The sequence below is a fragment of the Pholcus phalangioides genome, unplaced genomic scaffold, assembly GCF_987345545.1.
Source record: "Pholcus phalangioides strain wild (caught in Gottingen) unplaced genomic scaffold, Ppha-v1.0 ptg000017l_1, whole genome shotgun sequence".
Lineage (NCBI taxonomy): Eukaryota > Metazoa > Arthropoda > Arachnida > Araneae > Pholcidae > Pholcus > Pholcus phalangioides.
The window spans coordinates 58,377,060-58,400,812 of record NW_028301610.1 but is presented as its reverse complement, the minus strand read 5'-3'; the positions used below and the strand labels follow the sequence as shown (position 1 = coordinate 58,400,812).

At 37.8% G+C, this 23,753-nt stretch overlaps 1 protein-coding gene across 1 annotated transcript in view; it reads left to right on the top strand.

Annotated features, from left to right (window-relative positions):
• The first annotated feature begins 3,654 nt into the window (after window positions 1–3,654).
• The window catches only part of LOC149074171 (non-homologous end-joining factor 1), a 77,809-nt gene continuing 57,710 nt past the window's right edge, over window positions 3,655–23,753 (top strand). The window contains exons 1-2 of the mRNA XM_089246668.1: window positions 3,655–3,855; window positions 18,912–19,071. Coding sequence (XP_089102794.1) covers window positions 3,791–3,855; window positions 18,912–19,071 — 225 coding nt within the window. The 5' untranslated portion in view covers window positions 3,655–3,790. The remainder of the gene's footprint in view (window positions 3,856–18,911; window positions 19,072–23,753) is intronic.

The following is a 23,753-nucleotide window of genomic DNA, read 5'->3' as shown; positions in this document are numbered from 1 at the left end:
TTTATATTATACGTAATGTGTGTCTATGGATTCTTTCACTGACGTTGAGACGTACCTGCGTTTCCCTGCGTACGCCTAAGTTTATACTGCACCAAAACTTGTCTAATGATATAAAAATAGAATTAAAAAGTTACTGGCAAATTAATTCAGGATATAAAGAGTTAAAACATGACAAATATGTGAGATGAATATTCTTATATTTATAGTCGTAATTACCATAATACATGGTTACATGGGAGGTTACGTTATGGGACCTCCCATAACGGACACTTTTGAAAAATGTGAACGGGCTGCAATGATTAACGGACACTCCCCGTTAGCGGGCAAGTTTCCCGGTCCCATGGATGTCCGTTATCGAGAGGTTCGATATGTTTATGAGTTAGGAGGGATAATTTTAATCCTTGATTTTTATAAACAACAAAAATTAAAGTTGTCTTCGTTTAAAAACGAGATATTTTTACAAAAAATTTTGGGATGGCCGAAATTATGTGAAAATACGGGAGTGTCCCGGAAAGTACTGGATGTATGGTCACGTTGTGTGGGTATCAAATGTCTTGTACAGTATTAAGCAGACACCAACGAATAAGGCAAATACACGAAAATAAAAAAAGTCCTAATGCATTTCAACACCAAATGGGTGCCGTCTTCAGTGGAAAATTTCAACCACTACTCATGCTGACCGAGTTTCCCACTTGGGTTGAATACCAAATCTTCCCCCTCGGTTACTCAGTAGAAAAAGTACGTCTGTTCACTTCAAACGTCGTGAAGAATGAAGCTGTGAGACGCGTGAGATAATAATGCGGCGTCCTGACTGCACGCTTGCTGAATAGTGCTATCCGATTGGTCTATTCGAATTTTCTTATAATTCCCGCTCGAAATGAATTTAAGCCACGGTGTTGCGATCGGGGGTGTAGATTTATTGTCGTTTACTATAGTCCGTTTCAGGTTAACTTTGCAGTGAAGGGGAAGCTACGAGGGAACCGCATCACTCGTTGCTATGGGAACGAAAGCCTCTTAACCAATGTATCGATGCGCGGCCTCGGTAAGGTATGGCCGATTCTCGCCAATCTCACTGAGAAAAATCTTTTTTACGTGTAACGTAATTGCACAGTTAAATTAGTAATAATTATAGAATTAAAAGAAAACCATTGCCGATACTTTCAAAAATTAAAGTGAGGTTTTTGAAATCATTTGTTTTGTTTTTTGATTAGAAAGTGTTTTAAAATTTAGAAAAAATAATTATCTTCTATCAGCGTGTCACTTACTCTTCATTAATGCGCCGTAAGTAACACTAAAAATTTCAAAAAACAGTAATATTTTTCTGCAATATTTCTCTTCCCTTAGTTGAAATTTATTTACAAAAAAATCCAAACAGTATTATGAAAGCAACGTATAATTTTAAAATACTGTATATTAACCATGACTCCCAAAAACTTGGGGAGTTTTAATTTTTTCTTCAATTTATATGGAAAAAATGAATGTTAAATAAAATTGAGATGAAGCAGATTAACTCTGTTTTCACGTGTAAATGCAGGAATAGCACCAAATAATGATAATGATACGGAAAAGTTTAGAATTTTTCCACTCACTTTTCTTGCCGAAATTTCCGTCGCTCGACCTTACCCCCTTTCCCGAATGGTATACGTCGATGCCACTTGTTTTCACGACAGTTTTAGTCTTTTGCTACGGTTGATGTGCTGCTCATGGTTATTACGGATGATTCTTATCGAGTTTTGTTGTGTGTAACGGAAAAAACACGACAGTGATATTGCCGAGGAAAATTTCTAGGATATCGCGCCAGAATGTCGTTGCCGTTGCTATGGATTTTTGATAATGGTAACCAATATTTTTTATAATTCAACAATTTTAAACAAGTAAACATCGGCTCAAAACTATGTTTTTTTCAGTATTTTTTTCAAAATCATAGAAAAAATTGAAATATTCAGTATAAATGTTCATCTTAAACCTCCGATATATGAGAACTATATTTTTCGGCGAAGGAATACACTCTCTACCTTTCTCTTCACTGCAAAGTTAACCTGAAACAGACTATAGTGTATTTTTGAAGGCCCGAATGTATGTGCCTTCATAGAAATCTAAATCAACTGTGGACTTGACTTTGTGTAAAATTCTCGCTTCTTGAAATTTAAATCTATGGCCCTCTTGCCAACAATGAGCGGCGATGGTCGATTTTTCACATTCCTGATTCTTAACACAGCGAGCATGTTCATTTAATCTTGCTTTTATGGGTCTCCTTATAGGTCTGCCCTATATAACCGAGAGAGCAATCACCACACGAAATATAATAAATGCCCCCATTGTTTATTCTGTGGTATAGCATCTTTAGGGGGCATGAAACCAAAGTTTTTAGTGGGCACATCTATGGTTGTTAGATTAAACTTTTTAAGAATCGGTTTGATCTTCAGTGAGAGTATTGGATCGTAGGGTATGACTACACTTTCTTTGAGTGGTCTCTCTGTAATATTTTCTCAAGTGGTTAATCACTGTAGAAAATATCACAGAGAGACCACGCAACCACCAACACCACGAAAATTCGAATAGACCAATCGGATAGAAATATTCAGCAAGCGTGCAATCAGGATGCCGCATTAGTATCTCACGCGGGCTCACAGCTTCATTCTTACCACGACGTTTGAAGTGAACAGACGTACTTTTCCCGCTGAGCAACCGAGCGTGAAGATTTGGTTCTCTATCATAGGTATCCAGATGACGTCAACCAAGAAGCTGACCAATCCTGTTGAAGAAGCTCTAAGCCAATGGCACAACACCAGCTGGACTTTTCATTTCAGGTGCAGACTGCCTATCCCCTGGATGTGGTGGCATCATGGCCCCCACATCCTGTAGCGGGGCCCCTAGGCTGGGATCTTTTGCGGGCCCCTCGGTCAGACTTTTAACGGGCCCCTTCTGCAGTTAATTTATAGCATGAAAAAGTAAAAATATGATGATAACCGTCCCGGGCCCCAGGGCTAGAGCCCTGTCAGCCCATGTGGGGGCCATGGGTGGCATTTTCCTAGATAACTGACCTTTCCCCCAAAAATACTCCAACGAAAGGCTTCACTTCTCCCGAAGTTGACATTTTCCCGGATTTGACGCTTTTTCTACACAGACACCTTACACACACTTTAAACGTCAGACATGCACTACACAAACATTAGGCCACCCCATTGGCCCGCTAACTAAGTACGGTAGAGCGGTGTACGTGCGACGGGACCGTCGAAAATCGTTCTATTCAGGTCAGGTCATGTGAAGATTTGGTATTCAACCCAAGTGGGAAACTCGGTCAGCATGACTAGTGGTTACAATTTTCCACTTAAGACGGCACCCATTGGTGTTGAAATGCATTAGGACTTTTTTTATTTTCGTGTATTTACCTTATTCGTTGGTGTCTTCTTAATATTCTTGGGCAAAGTTGATCAACTCTTCCATATCTTGTACAGCTTCAGCAGCTAATGGCTTTGGATAATATAAATTGAAGATTAAACATACTTTTTTTCAAAAGCCCTGTATAATTATTATTGTACATACTCTTTTTTTTTTAGGGGGTGGTCATAGTAGCCAAAAGCCGTGTATAATTATTATTGTATTAAACATACTTTTGTTTGCTTCAAAAGTTACTAATAGGTGGCAGCACCATTTATAAATTACTATCCCGTTAGTTGCCAAGTGAATGTGTGTGATTTTAAAAATTTTCCACTTTTCTTTCCATATACACTCATATCATCTTTAAATGTTCATGTCTCGATAGTTGTTCGGAATTGTATCACCAGCGATGGCCAAAACACTGAAAAGTCTTGAAGAGGAATCAAAAGCCGTGACACTAAAACATTTTAATAGGTATGTGAACATATTACTAATTAATCATTCGTGTTTTGTGGGCTGTTAATTGCATACGGTCAATAACAAAAGTGAGCATACTCCCTTCAAAAGTGCGTTTAAATTGTAATCAAACACTCAACATCTACAGTTACTTTTCTGATATAAAGAAATAAATATTGAATTCATATATCTGCAATTTCTTAACCATTGACCGGTATCAAATTTCTGTGATATCTGGTGTTATTTCACGCCATGTTTCCGTCAATGGTTCTGTCACAAGCATTTTCTTTTGGAAACGTTCTTTGAAATTTTTCTCTCAAGTTCATCCCCATACATGCTCGATGGGATTCAAATCTGGTGACTGGAACGAAGCTGTTTAGGTACCTTGTACAGGAGGCATGTGTGAATCATTGTCCTGTTGAAAGATCCATCAGTTTCCAAGTCTTAATGCATGAACTTATGCTTGCAAATTTTCGTGCAGTATCTTCAGGTGTTATAGGCAGTCCATCATACCTTAATTAAGACTAATATTTCAAAAAAAAAATTGGCTTTATTCTAAAATTCAGAATTGTATGTGTGCTGTTTTCTTCAATGTACACCATAGTTTTCCAACCTTTTTGTCCCATCGCCCCCTTCTTCAGAAATTTTTTTCTCCCCATCACCCCAGAACGCAATCTAATCCATAGGATCCTGTGTTATACCCGCAGCTTCTATCCCGTTAACGTCCCTTGGGGGCATTAATGCCTACGTTGGGAATCATTGATGTACACGCTTAAATTTTTTATCATTCATATTTCTTTGCAACTTGTGCAATTCAGCCATAGTGGTTCATTTTCTTGCTGCTAAAGTTTAATATTGTGGGCTACAAACTTAAATTTTCCCGTCTTCTTGATGGGGACTACTTAAGGAAGCAGTACAGTTATAATTACTGGAGAATATTCTTATCAAAATAATAAGCATTATTCTCAAGTAATTTTTAATAGTCCTTCCAGAGAATATTCTCAACTATTAGTCTCGATTAAAAAATTGTCAAGTAATTTATAGAAAATGTTTATTATAATACAGCGGAAACCTGTATAAAATGGAACGTCAAGAAACTGCAATTATTTTCCATTGCAGACAAGTTTCTGTTATATACAGGTGCTCACAAAAATGTATTCAGTATTTTTGCTATCATTATGCAAAACTTTAATTTTGAGAATATCTTCCAAAATACTATTGACCAACGAGTATTAAGCAGTGACATGCATATTATTACTCTATTTTGAATTTTTTCATGTTATTTCAAATTACTACACATTTGAAATTTCATACTTAATGTGAAAATAGTTAAACTTCATTATAAAATGCTCTCCTGAATAGCAATAGAATGAACACCTACTTATGTCAAAAGTGAAAAAAAATATTACTTATACAAATACAAACAAATAAATGCAAAATTATACATACCTTTTTCAAAATAGTGACAATGAGATCAACAACCAATAACCTTTGTGAAAGGAAGATTATACATTTCTGGCCATATTTATATCTATACCTGAATAATCAAGTACAGAGTTTTCTGTACCAGCACCGTTCTTATAACACGGTTTTCTGTAAACATTTACATATTCTTTATCAAATCATTCTTTATCTCTAAAGTTCCATGTCATTTTTATAACCTACAAAGTCCAGTAAATTCATAAGGCACTGGACTGCACGTTTGAACGAGTTGATCACAAGATCTTTCTCTTGTGGGATGTTTGCTTTCACAAAACATAGAGTATGGTTTCATTATCAAATTTTTTCCATGCTTGCAAAAGCCACAATATCGCATCAAGTAGGTGGATAGAGTTTGTTAATTCCGATAAACTTGATGCATTTTTCATCTTTGCCAGCAGTGATTGTATTACAAAGCTTCAGTAATTTGTTTTCACGTTGTGAATCACTCCTTGATCCATTGGCTGTGTGATAGTTGTGCTAGGTGGGAAAAAAACCAGTCTAACATTATAAAGCTTAATGTGAGGATGACAAGTCGCATTGTCAAGAAATAGCAGAACCCAGGGCCGCAACTGGAGGGGGGGGAGCAGGCGGTCTCATGCCCTGGGTGCTGGACCAGAGGGGGTGCAAATTTTGTTCTCAAACCTCTCCTTCAACATTACAAGGGGGCACCAAAATGCGCACTTGCCCTGGGTGACCAAGCATCTAGTTGCGGCCCTGGCAGAACCTGTCGTTTTTGTTTCTTCATTCTGGCATTAAAGACAACGAGCCACTCTTCCATGATTTTATCTGTCATCCACGCATTTTTGTTTTTCTTCCACTCAACTGGTACTTTTAGGATTTATATTCTTGAAACAATGTGGTTTGATGGATTTACCGGAGGTTTTTCCTATTCTCCAGTCATGAAAGCACACAAAAACACAGTAAGTCGTTCCTTTGACTGTTTGCCTCCAGCACAACTCTCTCCCTTCAAGCAAAAAGTTTTGTTTGGTAGGGCCCTGTAGAACAATCCGGTTTCATCTCCATTTGCTATGTCTTTAACATCATATCCTTCAATTAAATTCAAAAGTTTTTCGCCCTAATTATTCACAGTCTCATCGTCAACATCAACAGCTTCACCACATACTTCCTTGAATTTTATTGAATGTCATTTTCGAAAACTTTCTAGCCACCCATTGGATGCATGGAAATCTTCCTTCCCAAGTTGTTCTGCAATTTTTTTCGATTCAGCTTGAACCATTGGCCCAGATATTCGCAGTTTTCTAGATCTGGCGCCACATACCATTCCCATACAATTTTGTTAACTTGCCCAGTCCCAGCGCATTTTTCGTTTTGTTTCTTCATTTCCATTCAAGCATTCTTCTCGAATTTCATGTTTTCTTTTGATAATATCATGAGATTGGGTTTTTCCAATAACAAACTTTTTTGTTATCTCTGTAGCACTTAAATTTTGCTTGTCTTTTCCATCAATGACCTCCATTTTTGTGTTCAAATCCAAGACCTGTTCCTTGTGACTAGTGGCCATCTCTACACCAAATGAAATGTGAAATACATGAAGACTCCCACGTAACAGTTTCTTTCTTATCGCCTGTCTGGCTTTTTCTTTTTTCTATGCGCCCATGCAATTTTGCACATGACGCATCTTCACTCATCAATCAATGGGCTGCCACAACACGGTATTGGTATATCACTTAAATTATGAGTCTCCCTCACCTATTTTCCTCTCTGGAACTACTTTACTTCCTCCCATTCAAAGGACAAACCTTGCACTCTGCCAACAATTCTTTCCGTTTTAGCAGGTTTTTATCTAAAATAGACTAAATATATTCCTTCCGTTTCTGCGTTAGACAGTTTCCGTCTTAAAGAGGTTTCCCATAATGGAAAAAACAGTTATCCAACAGATTATTTTTCTATTCCGTTCGAGACAGGTTTCCGTCTCACGTATTAGACGGAAACCTGTCATTGTGCTGACAGGTTATATACAGGTTATAAGAATATATATTATTATAAATATTCTTCACAATATTTTCTGGAAGGGCTATTCTAAATCATGGCCCTCTTAAGAGCACCATAGGTCTCCGCTCCAAGTGATTTTTCTGAGGCCCTATCATGCAAATTTACATGCATACGTCTCGAAAATTACAACTATATCTCATTTTTGTGAGGCCCCTCATCTCTTGAGGCCCCGGGCCATGCATTAAGACAGCACTGTTTTAAATAACTGGAGAATATTCTCAATTGAAATAATAAATATGTTTTCAAGTTATTTATAATAGTAGTCCTTCTAAAAATTATACAGTGAAACCTCGATACAATGATGCTCGATACAATGATGCTCGATACAAAGATGGATCCTCTACAACAGCATTTGTCAACCTTTCTAAACCCAAGGACCAGTAAAATATCTGAAACAATTTGACAGACCACTTGTGTCTCGTATTACGGGACAATCCAGTATTTTCAGTTGTTGGGAATTGTTCTATACATTTGTCCCATTTTTTTTCAGTGATACTTATTTAAATTTGTAGTACTCACTAAAATCATGAAACAACGGCATTTTCATAATTACAGTAAAACCTCTCTTTTGCGGACACCGGCGAGACAAAAAAAAAAATTCTGTAGAAGAGCAGTGACCGTTAATCAGGGGTTTGAAATGCATACTTTTATTATTATACACAGGAAAATTTTATTATTTGGCCATAAAAGAGGAGTGACCTCATCTGAAGGGTGTCCATTAAGAGGTGTCTTTCTTTATTATTATAATTATGGCTATAAATATATCTTTTGCGTATTTGTCAAGTTTAATGGGTTTTTTCCTTACATTTTCAGTCTTTAACTACAATTAAGGATTTTGCGGACTTATGGCAACGTTTTTGATGACAATTGGCGACGTCCTGTATTTTACAGTATTTAGATTCCTCCCCCCCCCCCCCAGTTCCCCTTATTTTTCTTCAATGAAATATGATCATCTTTTCATTTGAATTTTTTCTGTCAAATACATTTTTTGATGAAAATTTTTTGTTCATGTTCAAAGACTGTCGTCCATTTCAGTTAGTTCTCAATGTTTCCCCAACACTAGTAGTTGGCATCATCAGGAGAATTGATAAAGCTGGATCAAGTTTTCTGGAGTCTCAGGTTGTATTTACGTCGAAGTTGGGCTGGAAGAGATCTCGGCAACAGGATAAGTCTAGTGGCAAAATTCTGGTTGTATTTACGTACATGAGTGGCTTGACATACACTATTGTTTTGCGATTAGTTAGTTGATCCTATGGCTGGCAGTGAATTCAAAACAGTTCTTATGCCAGGAGAACCAGATTGACTGAGAGATGTGGAGTTATATGATTGGCTGTTGTCGTCATTCTGTTGCTGGATCTTGAAGGGGAAGGTTCTCATTCTTCTGAGAGATGGTGTCCAGGGTATGCTCAATTTCAAAGTTTCTTCTCTTCTATTATAGCTGTTTTTGTACTTGTATATTTCAATAGCCTCTCTGTAAGTTCGTGGGAAACACAGGTAAACAGCAAAACACAGGTAATAGCTAATGTTGACCACTTCTTCCCATGAATCTACAGAGAGGCCATTGAAATATACAAGCACAAAAACAGCTATAATAGAAGAGAAAAACTTTGAAATCAAAATTTTTCAAAAATTCAATGATTCTCCCAATTCAATTAATGTCAAAATTTTAGAAAATTCTTCTTTTCTTAAAATTTTTTTAAATTAAAGTGTTTATTATCTTCAACATAAACACTATAGCCATGTCATATTGGATAACAATCAACCAATGACGAAGAAGATAGGGGTTTTACCCGGAGTTTCGCATAAAGTTTAATGGTAATGGAAAACTCTTGACTTTTGATCCAGTTTTATTAATTCTCCTCATGATGCCAACCACTAGTGTTGGGGAAACGTTGAGAACTAACTCAAACGGACAACGGTCTTCAAACCCGAACTAACAATTTTCATCAAATGATGGCCATGAAAACCTTATTAACTAAATACATTTTTGTTTACTGCGATTTGTAGCAATTTTATTTCCCAACCCTTAATCCATTTTTGCAGTAATTAGCAAATTTAATCATAAATTACATCTTTTGGGTACAATCAGTGTACTGATTGAGTGAATTCCATATTCAGGATTGCAATTTTCCGCATTTTCCTTGATGAGGTATGGTGAACCTAAGTATGAAGGTGTAATTTTCATTTGAACTCATATGGATATTAGTAATGTAATTACATCAGTTACATAGAATGAAATATCTCAGGGAATATTAGACTAAGAAACGTTGATTTTATTTTTATTTTTTTGCCTCAGGAGAGACAGGGTAACAACTTTCTTATTAGAAGTTAGAGAATGGTGTTAATCAAAATGTTGTTATTATTATTTTTTTCAATAACTATAACTATACAACACCTTGCAACATGAATGACGTATAAGGAGTAATTGTATAAAGACATTCCTTCTAAGATGAGATCTTTAATTGTCCAGCAGAATATTGTTATATCATGATTTCACTACATTAAAAACATTATATGCTTTGTGCAAATTTTTGCTGCATACTTACCTAACATTTACACAAGGGGTAAAATGTTGGATGTGAAATTAAATATCTAGGACTAAATGTCCAACTCACGTAGTTGCTCACTTGGTCACCCACTTTGTTACTCCTGCGGTCATTCCTACGCTTGCTCATATGGCTGGGGCAGGCGAAATGTTGATGTAAATTTCCAATTCATTTGATCACTCATAGAGTCACTCACTTGGTCATTCATACGGTCAAGGTAGGCAAAATGTCATGGGTAAACGTCCAACTCCATCACTCATACAGTAAGGGTAGGCAAAATGTGTCCCTGGTAAATGTCCAACTCACTTGATCACTCGTATCATGATTCATACATTCACTCATACGGTCAAGGTAGGCAAAATGTCATGGGTAAATGTTCAACTCACTTGATCACTCATACGGTCACTCGTACCATCATTCATATGTTCACTCATAAGGTCAGGGCAGACGAAATGTCAGAGGTAATTGTCCCACTCACTTGATCACTGTAGGGTCACTCAACTGGTCACTCACTGGATCGATCATATGATCAGAGTAGACAAAATGTCAGGTCTGAAATTTCCAGGGGCCAAATGTACCGGGCGAAATGTGAGGGGCAAAATTTTGTACCTGGAATGAAATGTGCTAGGGTCGAGATGTCTGGGGCAAAGTTTTCGTGAACCGACATATTTATCCTGCATCACAAAATTTTTATAGTTTTAGTCACAATGTGTTAACATATAGTTGGACCCCGATATAACAAAATCTGATTCATGGAATTCCTCAATTTAACAATTTTTTTTCTCAAATTCCTACATAGCAAAGATCATACCCCTATTTAACAAATGAAAACCCTCGATATAACAATTTTTTTGAACTATCCATTTTTTTTCTTATTTCTCGTTGTGATACCCAAAACCACAGTCCCAAAATTCGACTTCCCAGGATGTGACCTTCAGCTCTTCTTTAGAGACAAACAAAAGGAGGGGAGTAGGAATATGTTCCTTTTAGAGTAAAGCAGACAGCAAAGTCATTTAGAGTATGCATACAAAAGTTTCAGTGGTCAATTGGTATACACAGATGCAGATTAAGGTCGGTTAAAGGCCCCATGCATAGAAGGGCCTCTTAAACTACAAAAAGTGTAAAAATGGGGTTTTGCATGTCCCTCCAGAAGTCAGGGCCCAGGGCCCATCCGCAGTTAAATCTGCCTCTGGATATACATTAATACCATAAAATAATGTGCTGTCTGAATGTTTAGATTTCAGTAAATAAATAAAGTTACTTTTTCCAAGTTTGTGCTCTGTCCTGACAAGCAAAGAACAGCGGGTCATTTGAAGAGAATACATTTTTGGATTAGCAAAAATATGACAATTTTGACACAATTTGATAAAAATATTGGACGTACCAGGTAAAAAAAACTTCCATCAAGCAATTTTTTCATTGAAATATTACCTTCTACCCAGTGGCGTAGCCAGGTTTTGGTCCGTGGGGGAGCGAAATTGTGAAAGGCGCTAATTTTTGTTCGTGCTTAAGGCGCAAACTTAAAATTATGCATTAGTGGAAAGAACTTTAAATTTCCCGATTTATAAAAATCAAATTTATTTTGTTTTCAGTTGATGTTATTTTTCAAATTAACTTAATTACCTTTCAATTGACTAATGTATTTTAATTTTTTAATTAAAAAAATGTAAATTTCATTTTATGTTTTGTGTATTTATACAAATGCAAACACCAAAAACAACTGGGAAGTCACCCTAACAGGTAGTTGGAAAAAAATTTAGATTAAAATATAAAAAATGATAGGAGAATAAAATACAAAGGAAAAAATATATATTTTCTCTTTCTCTAAAATTATTCCAAGATATGAAAGTACACAGAAATCTTCATGCTTTTCCATTTAATCGCTTTTATCATGTTACACTCTTATCGTAAGCACGTATCACATGTACACTACTTCTATACTCAATCGTAGAAAGACATTCCTCTTACCGGAATTGTAACAAATTAATGTATGCCGGAAAGTTCTTTCTTGTATTATGCGGGACCATAATGTATATATGATGTCATAGTTATGCATGGTTTCAGTTCGAGAGGTTTTGCCGTCTTCCATATTAGAAGTAAAACTAACAGGTGCCTGAAGTTTCGTGTTATGCAAATACCACGGTGAAAGCGTGCCTGCTCTCTGCGGGAAGGCTTTCCAAACGAAAGATCGGTTAGCATTCGTACCTAGAAATTCAACTCGCTTCAGTCAACCGCCACTGTGCCACTAGTGGAACTCAAACCGGGATGAATCAATCCATCTTGATGCCCACATGATCACAGTGGTTATCACATACTACTAGATTGCAGACGCACAAGCAGAGGGTGGTCCGAATCCAGAAAGGTTTAGGAACTACTGCTTCAAATGAATTAGTGTGCGCCAGAAATTGTGGAATGTGTCTGTAATCTATTTAAGTATCTCTGAGCCGTGTTTGCAATGCAACTGCTCATCTTCCGAATCGAAGTGAAAGTGGCAGGTGTATGAATTGATTGAAATATTTTTTATGTTTTATTATCTACCGGCTTTCTTTGGACATACTATATAAAGGGGAGTTCAGCTCGAAGTTGAAAAACTTAAAAAGGCATTGCACATAGTATATGTATATTTATTTCTAGTGAAATAAATTCATGCGATGTGTTTTATAACAAATCAGAGAAGAATGGAAATACAGTATGTACAGTGATGAATGGTACAGACTAGCGCAGGGGTTCTCAAACTTTTTCCATCCGCGGTGAACCGTTACTTTAATCAATGCTTGTACGCGGCTCCCCAGAGAAGTTTAACAAAGAATCTCTGAAAAACCTTCGGGATGCTCCGCGGTGCCCTCGACAAAGGTTGGTGATGCACAGTTTGAGAATCCCCTGGACAAATAAGTTCTTGGATTTTTCCCCTTGTAATTTGACCAGGGGGCATTCGGGTAAGTGCTGACAAACCTCACGACACCATAGTTCATATTAGAAAGTATTGTATAAGCCCTCGGATAAGTGCTAATTGAAAAAACACTAGATAATCTTTTAAGAGCAGACTCAACGTTTCATGGACACTTTTTGTTTTTCTGAAATAGAGTATACGTATGTATCTTCAGTTACTTTTAAACTTTTCTCGTAATACATGGACAATTCGAGCTCCAGTCCAGGTGCCTCAAGTGCAAAAAGGACTTCATGAAGATGAGATCCAGTTAAAATTTTCGAGAGTGGTATGTTAGGCAGACCTTTTTGAAAAGGTAAAGGGCCTTAGAAAAGTCCCTTTGATGCCCGTAAGACGACCCTGCGTAGACCACCTATGTGTTGTTGTGGGAAATAAAGAAACAAATAACGCCCGGAATTCTGCGTTAAAAAGCGATGAGTATATATAGTGAATTTTAATTATTTTATTTCGGAAATATTCAACGGATTCTCAATGTGTGCGCTTGTGGCTCATCGCCACCTTTTTTTTTAAGGACGTCTCAACGTGTTGGTGTATTGATGCGTGCTTATTCAGTTCTTTGTAGTGGGTTTTTCTTACATTAGACCAATGGGTTCTCAAACTGTGCACCGCGACACCGTGGTGCGCCACCAATCTTCGTCAGAGGCAACATGGAGCGGTGACCTTGACAAAGGTTTTTCGAAAATATTTTTTGTTAAACAGCTTTAGGGAGCAGGTGGAGCTCGCGGATAAGCATTGAATAGGGGAAAGGGGCATCTCAGGATGCGTCAGGCCATTCTGGGCAGTCACGGATAAATGATGAAGTCGGGGGGGGGGGAGCACGGATGCCAAAAGTTTAAGAAATACTTGAATTAATTGGAGAGGAGATATACGTGTCATGAGTTAGCAAACACACTGGCCATAACTTTTTCCAGGGAATAATTTCTCCTATTCGGCACACTGCTGTATATGCATAATTATGAAACAAACATAGAAAAGAGAAACTACACCATAAAAAAAACAATGTTTCTGAAAAAATCACATTTTAACATAAAATTCTATGCACTATCACCGTATATAATGTAGTACAATATATTGCCGTACAAACATAGAAGACTAACTTCCTCTCCCATTTTCTACATATCAGAGCGCCATTGACCCAAGATTATAGATTTTTTATTTACCCACCTTTAAGAAAAACTCTTCCAGAACCCCCTATTGTGCACCAAAATCTTGGGTTTTTTACGGCTCAAAAGCCCATATCTGTTTTCCACCTTTTCTTAGTCTTTGACACTACCCTATACACAAGCTAGTAGCTCTTGCCAAGGCACCTGCAGGTAGCGAGGCATTTCTAGGCGTTATGAATCTAGCTAAGTCTCCCCCCCCCCAGCGTCAAAGGTGGAGTCGACTGATCTAATGTATATATTTCAAGATGAATTGACATCATCATCATCGTGCCCCCCCCCAGACTTCCAAGTCTATCCCCGCCTATGCCTCAAGCTCTACATAAGGCGCCCAAAGAAAAGGCGATACTTCTTGGAGCTTGAATCCTAGCCACCATTACTTCATAGGTTCAGTGGTCTGTCCACAATAGGTTCCCATGCTTAACTTCTTCAAAAAGCGCCTTAGTCAAAGCTCTTGATGGCCCTTCAGAATGAACATTTCATGAACGGCATATCCTCATACCTATGAAAGGTATTTCAAGGAGCTCTACGAACGATCAATAGCAATAGAAAAAGTTAGAGCTAGAAGCGGGCAAGATTCTGCCCTTTAATGAAGGTGGGAGAACAGAGGCTGATCTGAACATGCTTCCAGATGAAGAGCTTGAGAGCAATTGTCAAAAATGGTAATGAAAACCTACTCTTTCTTTTTTTCCTTCTTCTCTTACGGGTTAGTACAAACCCAATCACTGTGAAACTGTAAGAGGCTCAAATATAAATGTAGATTTTGTTCCTTACTCATCACATTATAGTCAATGAAGGTATAAAATGAAAAAGTCAATATTTTTCAAGTTTTTTTGAAGATCAAAAGTCATTTAGAAAAATAGGCGCCAATGTAGGCAAAATTTTGATTGGGGGAGCAATCGCTCCCTCTGCTCCCCCCCCCCTGGCTACGCCACTGCTTCTACCAATTTCCTGACTTTTATTTTTTTAGGTTTATATCTTTTTTTTCAATTGTTGTCAAAACCCAAAGTAAGTAGCTTTAAAAAATTGCCATTTCAAATGTGCTTATGGTCCTGATCAATTTGACAATTTCACTCCGATTTAACAAATAAAAAATTGTCCATTTTTTTCTGATTCATTAAATCGGGGTTCGACTGTATATCTGAGTTCACAGAAAATGATTAAATAATCTGTATATACAAAATAAGATGTCCTGACTGATTCATCATCGCCCAGCCAAAACCACTGGAGCTATAAATATCAAATTTGGTCCATAGTTTTGTTTCATGACGTGAAGACTCACTAAGAAGGGGTATTTTGAAATTTGACCCTAAGGGGGTCAGAAGGTAACATATAAAAGTAACACCAAGCCAAAACCGCTGAATCTATAGTCATGAAATTTGGCCAGAAGTGTTATTTCATGACATGAAAACTCACTAAGAAGGGGCTGTTCTGAAATTCGCCCCCATGGGGGTCATAAGGGGGTTCAAAGGTTACATATAGAAAAATCACACAGAGTCGAAACTGGTGAAGCCAAAAAATATGAAATTTGTTCAGTAGTTTTACATCATGACGTAAAGACTTACTAAGAAGGGATTTTCGAAATTCGACCCCCTAAGGGCATCAAAAATGGTTAGAAAGTAACAGAGAAATCAGGCTGAGCTGAAACCGCTGAATCTATGATCATGAAATTTAGTCAGAAGTTTTATTTCATGACGTAAAAACCTGGGCAGAGATATATAAGGGGCTGCATGGGGAGCATTGCCCTCAAATGTCAAAGGTGGATTCGTCTGATCTAATGTATATATGGATTGACATTATCATCATCGTGCCCCCCAGACTTTCAAGCCTATCTTCGCCTATGCGCAAAAACTTAGTAAGAAGGGGTTTTCCGAAATTTAACCCCCAAGGGGTCATAAGGTGTGTCATGCTATGGCATGAATCTCATAATTTTTTGCAATTTTTGATCGACCCCTTATGTATCGACCACCATCATTTTATCCATCATTTATATTCATTTTCTTTATCTTCCATGACAAGGTGGTTCAATGGTAACATATAGAAATCATGCTAAGCCAAAACTGCTGAAGCTATATTGATGAAATTTAGTCTAAGTTTTATTTCATGACGTATAAATTTACTATAAAGGCGTTTTCTGAAATTTGACCCCTAATGGGTCATAAGGGAGTTGAAAGGTAACATAGAGAGAAAATTCTTAGCCGAAACCGCTATAGTCATAAAACTTGATCAGAAGTTTTGTTTCATGACGTAAAAAAAACTCACTAAGAAGGCGATTTCAGAAATTCGCTCTCCTATGGCAGAGATGCCATTGACGCGCTATAACGCGTCAAATACCCGAAATTTTAAACGCCCTCCTGCGTACGGCAATGAGGCCCCTTATCACGTCCCTCCCAAATTTTGCTTTTGGTGAAAATCTGTGTTTGAAACTTGCGATTGCGGTAATCGGCTAAAAATGTGATTTTCTAAAGATTTCAAATTTTGAGTTGGCTATTCCTTTGAAAAAACTTCTGGTTGCCACGGCGATCACACAGACCTACAACACAAATATGCATACATTAAACTTCAAATGCACGCATTACCAGATTGGAGATCCCAGATGCCGGGCCACAACTGGGAGGGACAGGTGGCCCTAGTGTCCTGGGCTCTGATTCACAGTTTATAACTGCTTCTTCTACATGACATGGGTGTGTCAAAATGTGTACTTGCCCGTTTGTGAAAGTATCTAGCTGCGGCGCTAGATAGATAGCACCACCTACTGAACACAAAACACGCCAAATGCTGGCGTGCGCACATAAGTACACTGTTAAGTTTCTCCAACACAAATCTGACATAGCTCCCATATTCAGGTGTTAAAATAGGTGGCAGGTAAATGGTGACAGATCAGAATGGTGGACCAGCAGGGAAGGAAAGTAAAATCATTCTACCAGGAAAACCGAAGTATGAATAGGGAATGAGAAGATAAGTGTCAGAGAGGAGAGAGAGAATCTAATTTGCTTTAAATTTGATCAGAAGATATTGAAAGTGCTAAGATTTTTTTAACGAAATATAAAATCAATCAGAAGGGAATTTATACATTGATTATTAGTAAATATATAAATGTGTGCCTTCAACTGTTAATCAAAGTGGATCCTGCTTGTAACGTTTTTCAAAAAACTGTCATAAAAACGTTGTAAATAGGAAAACACTTTAAACAGGAAATCTTAATGAGAATTACTTATTGTTAGGACCACGAAAATAAGTTGCACTAAATGGAAAAACATTGTAAATGGGAAGAACTAATGGGAATTCTAAAAATGTTTTAGATTTATTATACGTACGGAATTCCATATGTTAAATTCTCAGTGCTAATGAGCTTCTTTGCAAGTTTTCCCCACTAGTAGACAATGAAAGTAAATGAACCTTTGGATAGAACATGTTTTTAGAAATGAATTACTTGATTCACAGATACCTTCTTCTCCTACCCAGAACATAACCCACGCTCAATCTCAACGAAGAAATATAAGCAGGTGATCAAAGACCTGGGACATGCTGGAATAAAATTCATAGAGATACCAGTGAATTATGGGGGAGGGGGGGGGGCATAATTTTTTTCAAGATAAATTTTTTTTCAGAGGGACCCACTTTCACTCAAAAAGGACCTAGTTGAATTAGAGTCCAGTGGCATCTCTGCTCCTATGGCCAGGGCATAGCTAGCCATTCCTGTGCCTTGTGCAAGAATTTGAATTTAATGGGCCCCTTCTGGCCCATTTAAGCCCATTCTGGCCCCCTTCCAAGTGGGCCCTGTGTTGGTGTACCTGTTGCACCTGCCTAGTTATGGCCCTGCCTATGGGGGTCAAAAGGGGTTAAAGGTTTCATAGAGAAACCACAACAAGTCAAAACCAGTGAAGCCAAAAAATATTAAATTTTGTCAGTGGTTCTATTTCATGACGTAAAAACTTACTAAGAAATGGTTTTATGAAATTCAACCCCTAAGGGGGAGGGGGCTCGATTTAATAAGGGAGTTCAAAGGTTACATAGAGAAATCTCAACGACCCAAAACCGGTGAAACTAAAAGTACAAAATTTGGTCAGTAGTTTTATTTCATTACCTTAAGACTCACTGAGAAAGGGCTTTTCAAAATTCGACCCATATAGGGACCAAAAGGAGGTTAAAAAGTGACACACAGAAATCACGCGGAGCCGAAACCGCTGAATCTATAGTCATGAAATTTGGTCTGAAGTTTTGTTTCATGGCATAAATATCAACAAAGAAGTTGTTTTTTGAAATCCGACCCTTAAGGTCAGGGGTTTAAAGGTAACATAGAAATCATGCCGAGCTGAGACCACTGAAATTATGAAATTTGGTCAGAAGTTTTATTGCATGATGACTAAGTAAAAGGAGGTTTTTGTAAATTCAACCCATAAGAGGGGTCCAAAATAGCTGGAGAAATCATGCCAAGTCAAAACCAATGAAATGCATGAAATTTATTAGAAGTTTCATTTCATGACTCAGAAACTAAGTTTTTTTTTCGAAATTTGACCCATAAGGGGGTTCAATAAGGAAGAGCATCATATGTTGAAATCCCGCAGTCGAAAACACTGAAGCTATAAATATTAAATTTGGTCAGCATTTTTGTATTGTAATGTAAATGCTCACTGAAAGGAATGTGTCAAAATTCAACCCCCCTAAGTGGGGAGGAGGCTGCTCAAAGTTTATATGGAGCAATCATTACTGAGCCAAAAACGCTGAACCCATAAATATGAAATTTAGCCAGTACTATTTTTTTATAATGTAGATATGCACAAAGACAGGATTTCTGAAAGTTCATCTTTTTTCATGAGGTGTTCAGTGTTATATGGGGGATTCATCGCTGAATAATATTCAGTTTGCAGAATCCACGCTAGCAAAGCCACAGGTAACAGCTTGTAATACATATTTTTTCTCTAGGTATCAGTTGAATGCTATTCCTTGGCGCTCATTTCTCAGCAACGGTGAAGAATGCTTGATTAAACACAGAGTCAAAGATGGATATTGTGTCTTGATGGTTGTAAGTTTTCAGGTTTTCTGTGAAGAGCTTGATTTGAAAGCAGTAAAACAACGCTTCAAGGTAACACTTAATTGTAGTAAATATATTTTATCTATATATATGTATCAATTTCAAAAGGTTTCGTTTTTGCACAAAACGGTTTTATTTTTTAATTGAACTATTAAAAGTTAGCTTGATGCTGTTTCAATAAATATGCTCCTTTATTGCACATTAATGGTTATTTGTAGTGTGTGGCAAAACCCTTTAAAATAACAAAAGGGAAATATTCCCCCTCAATTATTTTAATTCTACATCTGCATTCATATATTTTTGGATTATTTTGCAATATCTTTTATAACTAAAGTTAGGTAATGACACTCTAACAAGTCCCAAAAATAGTTTTAAGATTTGAATTAATACTAGAACGAACTACTGAGGGGTCATTTTGATCACTTTTTAAACTTTCATTGCCATTTTCAACTTCCTTTTTTAAAAATTTGAAAATTTCCCTCTGTGACTCTTCTTAATTCCTCAAAAAAAATGGCTTGAAGCAACGAAAAAAATATTAAGTCATATCATTGATTTTCAAAAATTAAGCTTATCTTGAATAACCGAGCAGCCTTTTTGACCACAATTGGAAATTTTACTTCGCAAAAGTTTTCAGTTTTTAAATACACTATGAATGTACACTGCTCAAAACAATTAGGGGAGCACATGGTTTTAACAAAATTACGCAAAGATGTATACCGATAAGTAACATAAAATGAATCATCCATAATTTAAAGCCTAGCAGGAAACGGAAGAAGAAAACTTCATATGCAAATCAAAGTTCATGACATCAAAAACCAGAAAAAGGAGATAAGGGCAGAAATCGGGATGTTGCAGAAACGTCTGTTTTACTGCCGTAACTGTGAAATTCGATTGCGCAGTATTTTTTTTTTTGAGACAAGGTGACTTGAGGATGTCTCAACAACGTGATTTACCAGAATCCATGGCATGGCGTGTTATAGGCAGACTGGAATCCGGGCAAACACAACGTAGTGTCGCGGACGCTGTTGGAGTCGCCAGAAGTGTTGTTGCAAGGCTGTGGAATCGATTCCAAGAAACAGGAAATGTTAGACGTCGACCAGGGCAAGGTCTGCCACACGCCACTACAGCAACTGATGACCGGTATATACAGTTAACAGCCCGTCGAAACAGAACAGAGAATGCTACGCAGCTGCAAAGACGGTTGCTCTTGGCAACAGGACGAAGGGTGTCCAGCCAAACAGTACGTAATCGGCTTCATGAGGGAGGGCTCTATGCACGTAGGCCAATGGTGTGCATTCCGTTGACCCCACGCCACCGTGCGGCCCGAAGAAGATGGGCTGCTGAACATCGAGATTGGGAGCAACATGATTGGAGCCAAGTGCTGTTTACAGACGAGTCTCGATTCAGTCTGGAGTGTGACACCCGACGTGTTCTGGTATGGAGGGACGGGGGCACTCGAAATAACCCCGCATTCGTTCGTGAAAGGTCACAATACAGACGAGCTGGTTGGATGGTATGGGGTGGAATCAGCATAGGCGGACGTACGGACCTGCATATCATTCGGAATGGCACTTTGACGGCCCGAAGGTATGCAGACGAGATACTGCGACCTCATGTCATCCCTTACGCTGGAGCCATTGGAGATTCCTTTGTTTTCCAGGATGATAATGCCCGACCGCATAGAGCTCGTCTGGTAAAGAACATGCTTGAAGCTGAAACAATACAGCGTATGGAATGGCCAGCGTGCTCTCCTGACCTGAATCCAATTACGACGCATTGCTGCGCGACCAAGGCCGCCTGTTACTGTCCGAGACTTGCAGATTGCACTTCTTGAGGAGTGGAACAGTATTCCCCAAAGTCTGATCGATAACCTCATCGCATCCATGGCAAACAGGTGTGCAGCAGTCTTAGCTGTTCGAGGAGACCACACGCCCTATTAAAACTCATGCATCATGTCTAAACAGTACTTTTTCTATCGTTTACATGTAACCAAATTGTTAGACGCGAAAAAGTCATTGAAAGCACTACACATGCCTATATTGCTCTCTACTATAGACCCTCCTATAGAGAGGAGGGTCAACTGTCCCCTTACATCCATTATTGACATATCAAAAAAATTATTTTGGTTCAGAGCCAATATTACCTGCCAACCTAGATTCAACTTCCTTTTTACTATCCCTCATCGCTTTCTTCAACACTCTCCTTTTATCAGTAAACAATGATAGGTCACCTTGTCCACTTTTATACTCTCTGAATGCTCTTTTCTTTTCAAGATAAAAGTTACGCATGCTATCCATGAACCACAGAGGGTGCGATGTACAAACATGCTTTTTGAAAACAAAGGGTGTGACGTCGTGCAAAACAGAGGACAGCTTCGTACTTAATTCTTCCCATTGACTTACCACCTCGACTGATTCCAACCAGTCTTTGAAAACTTCCACTAACCTTCCTCTCAAAACATCAAAGTTAGTTCTCCGAAAACAAGGAACCAGTCTTTTGTTATTAACCTTACCCGAAGAAAAGTTGCAGTGAAATCTGACTATACGATGATCACTGGAAGAAAACTCTTCCCCCACCAAAACATGTTCAACAAGATCATCAGAACTAGTAAGAACTAAATCCATAATAGCAGTACCTTTAGTGGCTTCTGATACATGCTGATACAAAAAATTTTTGAGCACCAACTTAAGAAAGTCTCTTTCATACTGATCTCTAGATGAAAGATTCTCCCAATCAATACCTGGGTAATTGAAATCCCCTAGTATGAGAACCCTCTTACGCTTACACATGTAGGAAATTTCATCATGAAATTTGGCGATTGAGTTTGGATCCCTTTTTGGTGGATTGTAGCAAACCCCTACAATAAGTTTATGACGTCTTTTGTTCTCAAGCTCAACCCATATAGTCTGGGCCGGACTTAGGAATTTCGTGGCCCGGCGCAAAAAAATTTTGCGGCCCCTCCAAAAAAATTTATGCAGTCGCTCCCCAACTTTTTAGACTTCCGAAAATAAAATAAAATTTCCCCTTTTAAATCTTGAAGGGGGAAAAATTGTTCAGGAAGAACTCATTTTATTATGCTTATTTTTCCACTGTTTCAGGAACGCGTTGATAGTTGAGATCGTAATCAAACATGGTATATTGAGAGGAAATTGCGTTTTAATTAATTTGACAAAATTTATAAATGACTTATAATAATTAGCGTGGTCCACCTGCTTACACTTCACCGTGGCTCGAATCATATTGAACAGACATGCATTTCTGACATATTTTTAATATGTTTCATCATCTTTATCAAAGATATGTTACAGTGCGATAACTTTGATCATTTTTCGAATCTTATTTTGTTTTTGCCCAACTAATGTAAATAATAGTAGTAAAAGAATCGAGTACTGAGATTCACAAAAATAAAGTGTATTCCATTTAAGGTTCCCACTTGGAAAGTTCTCGCTGCGTACGACTTATTTTCATAATTCTAACTTTTACTAACATTTGAAATTTCCCGTGTAATGTGTTTTCCCGCCTACACACGTTTTTTAAGACGAGTTTTCGAAAAATGCTTCAAGTGGGATTCATTATATGTGATCACGCCGATGTTATTACTTGTTTAAAACCAAAAGTTTTTTTGCCACAAATAATATCCAAGATTGCAGTCTCAATATTTAAATATTCAAACTTGAAATTCAAAAAGATGCCCTTGTATAAGTTGTCGAATATTAGCAACGCTACTGCAATCAGTCTAAACCTCACATATAATTTATTTAATAGTTGGCAAACACATTTTCTTATCAGAGAATGAACTATCTGGGCTACAAGCAACGTTGCCTACATCCTAAATTTTTAGACCTTTGTGATCTTAAATGTTTTTATGCTTGGACTCCCTGTTCATGAAACAAAATATCTCTAATGTCGGTACTGTACTAAATGAGTAATTAGATTGAGAAAAAAAATCAGAGGAAGAGATGTCTTACCTTTTTTTTGAAAGCTCAGTTCTAAAAATTCTCACAATTTAAAATTCATACATTGTATATCCGTCTTCCGGGATATATGAGAGAATTACTGTATTCTCAGATGGTGGCGTTAGGAAAATTTTGAAGAAGCTTTCAAGCCTCCCTAGCGGGGCAGTAACTAGGCTGGGGCAACCAGGGCACTGTCCCAGAGGCCCCGAGCCGAATGGGGGGGGGGGGGGACTCCCAAAAATTTACATTTATTTTGATTAATAGGAAACCCTTTCAGGAAGGGCTCCAACGAAAAGTCTGCCCTGCAAAGGCACACTACGGCCTTGCACCCTAGGAAAGCATGACAGTTCCCAGGAAGGTATGCAATTAACACTCCGTAGGCCAGTCGAAGTTGCCTCATTCTGAGGCAGTCGTCATCTAGAAATATCCATGTCACAGGCTACTATGGCTAATGGAAGCACCACCGGATGAAACTATGCATTGTGAGCACTATTGGTACCTTCAGACCAGATGCTAACTCCAATGAGAGGGGAGGTTGTCATTGGGGAAAAATTACTAGATTTCTTTTCTGGTGTCCCTTTTGTTTGATGTCCTTAGCATGTTTTTTTCCCTTGGTGTAGCCCTGTTATATCTTTAATAGCAGAAAAAAGAAAGGCCAGACTTTTTTCAGGGGTAAAGAATGTGACCACTTGCATACACTCTTTTCCTGTTTGAAATAAGCTAATGCCATACCTAATAACACTAAAAATGATATTATAGGGCTTCTAACTGAAAGCC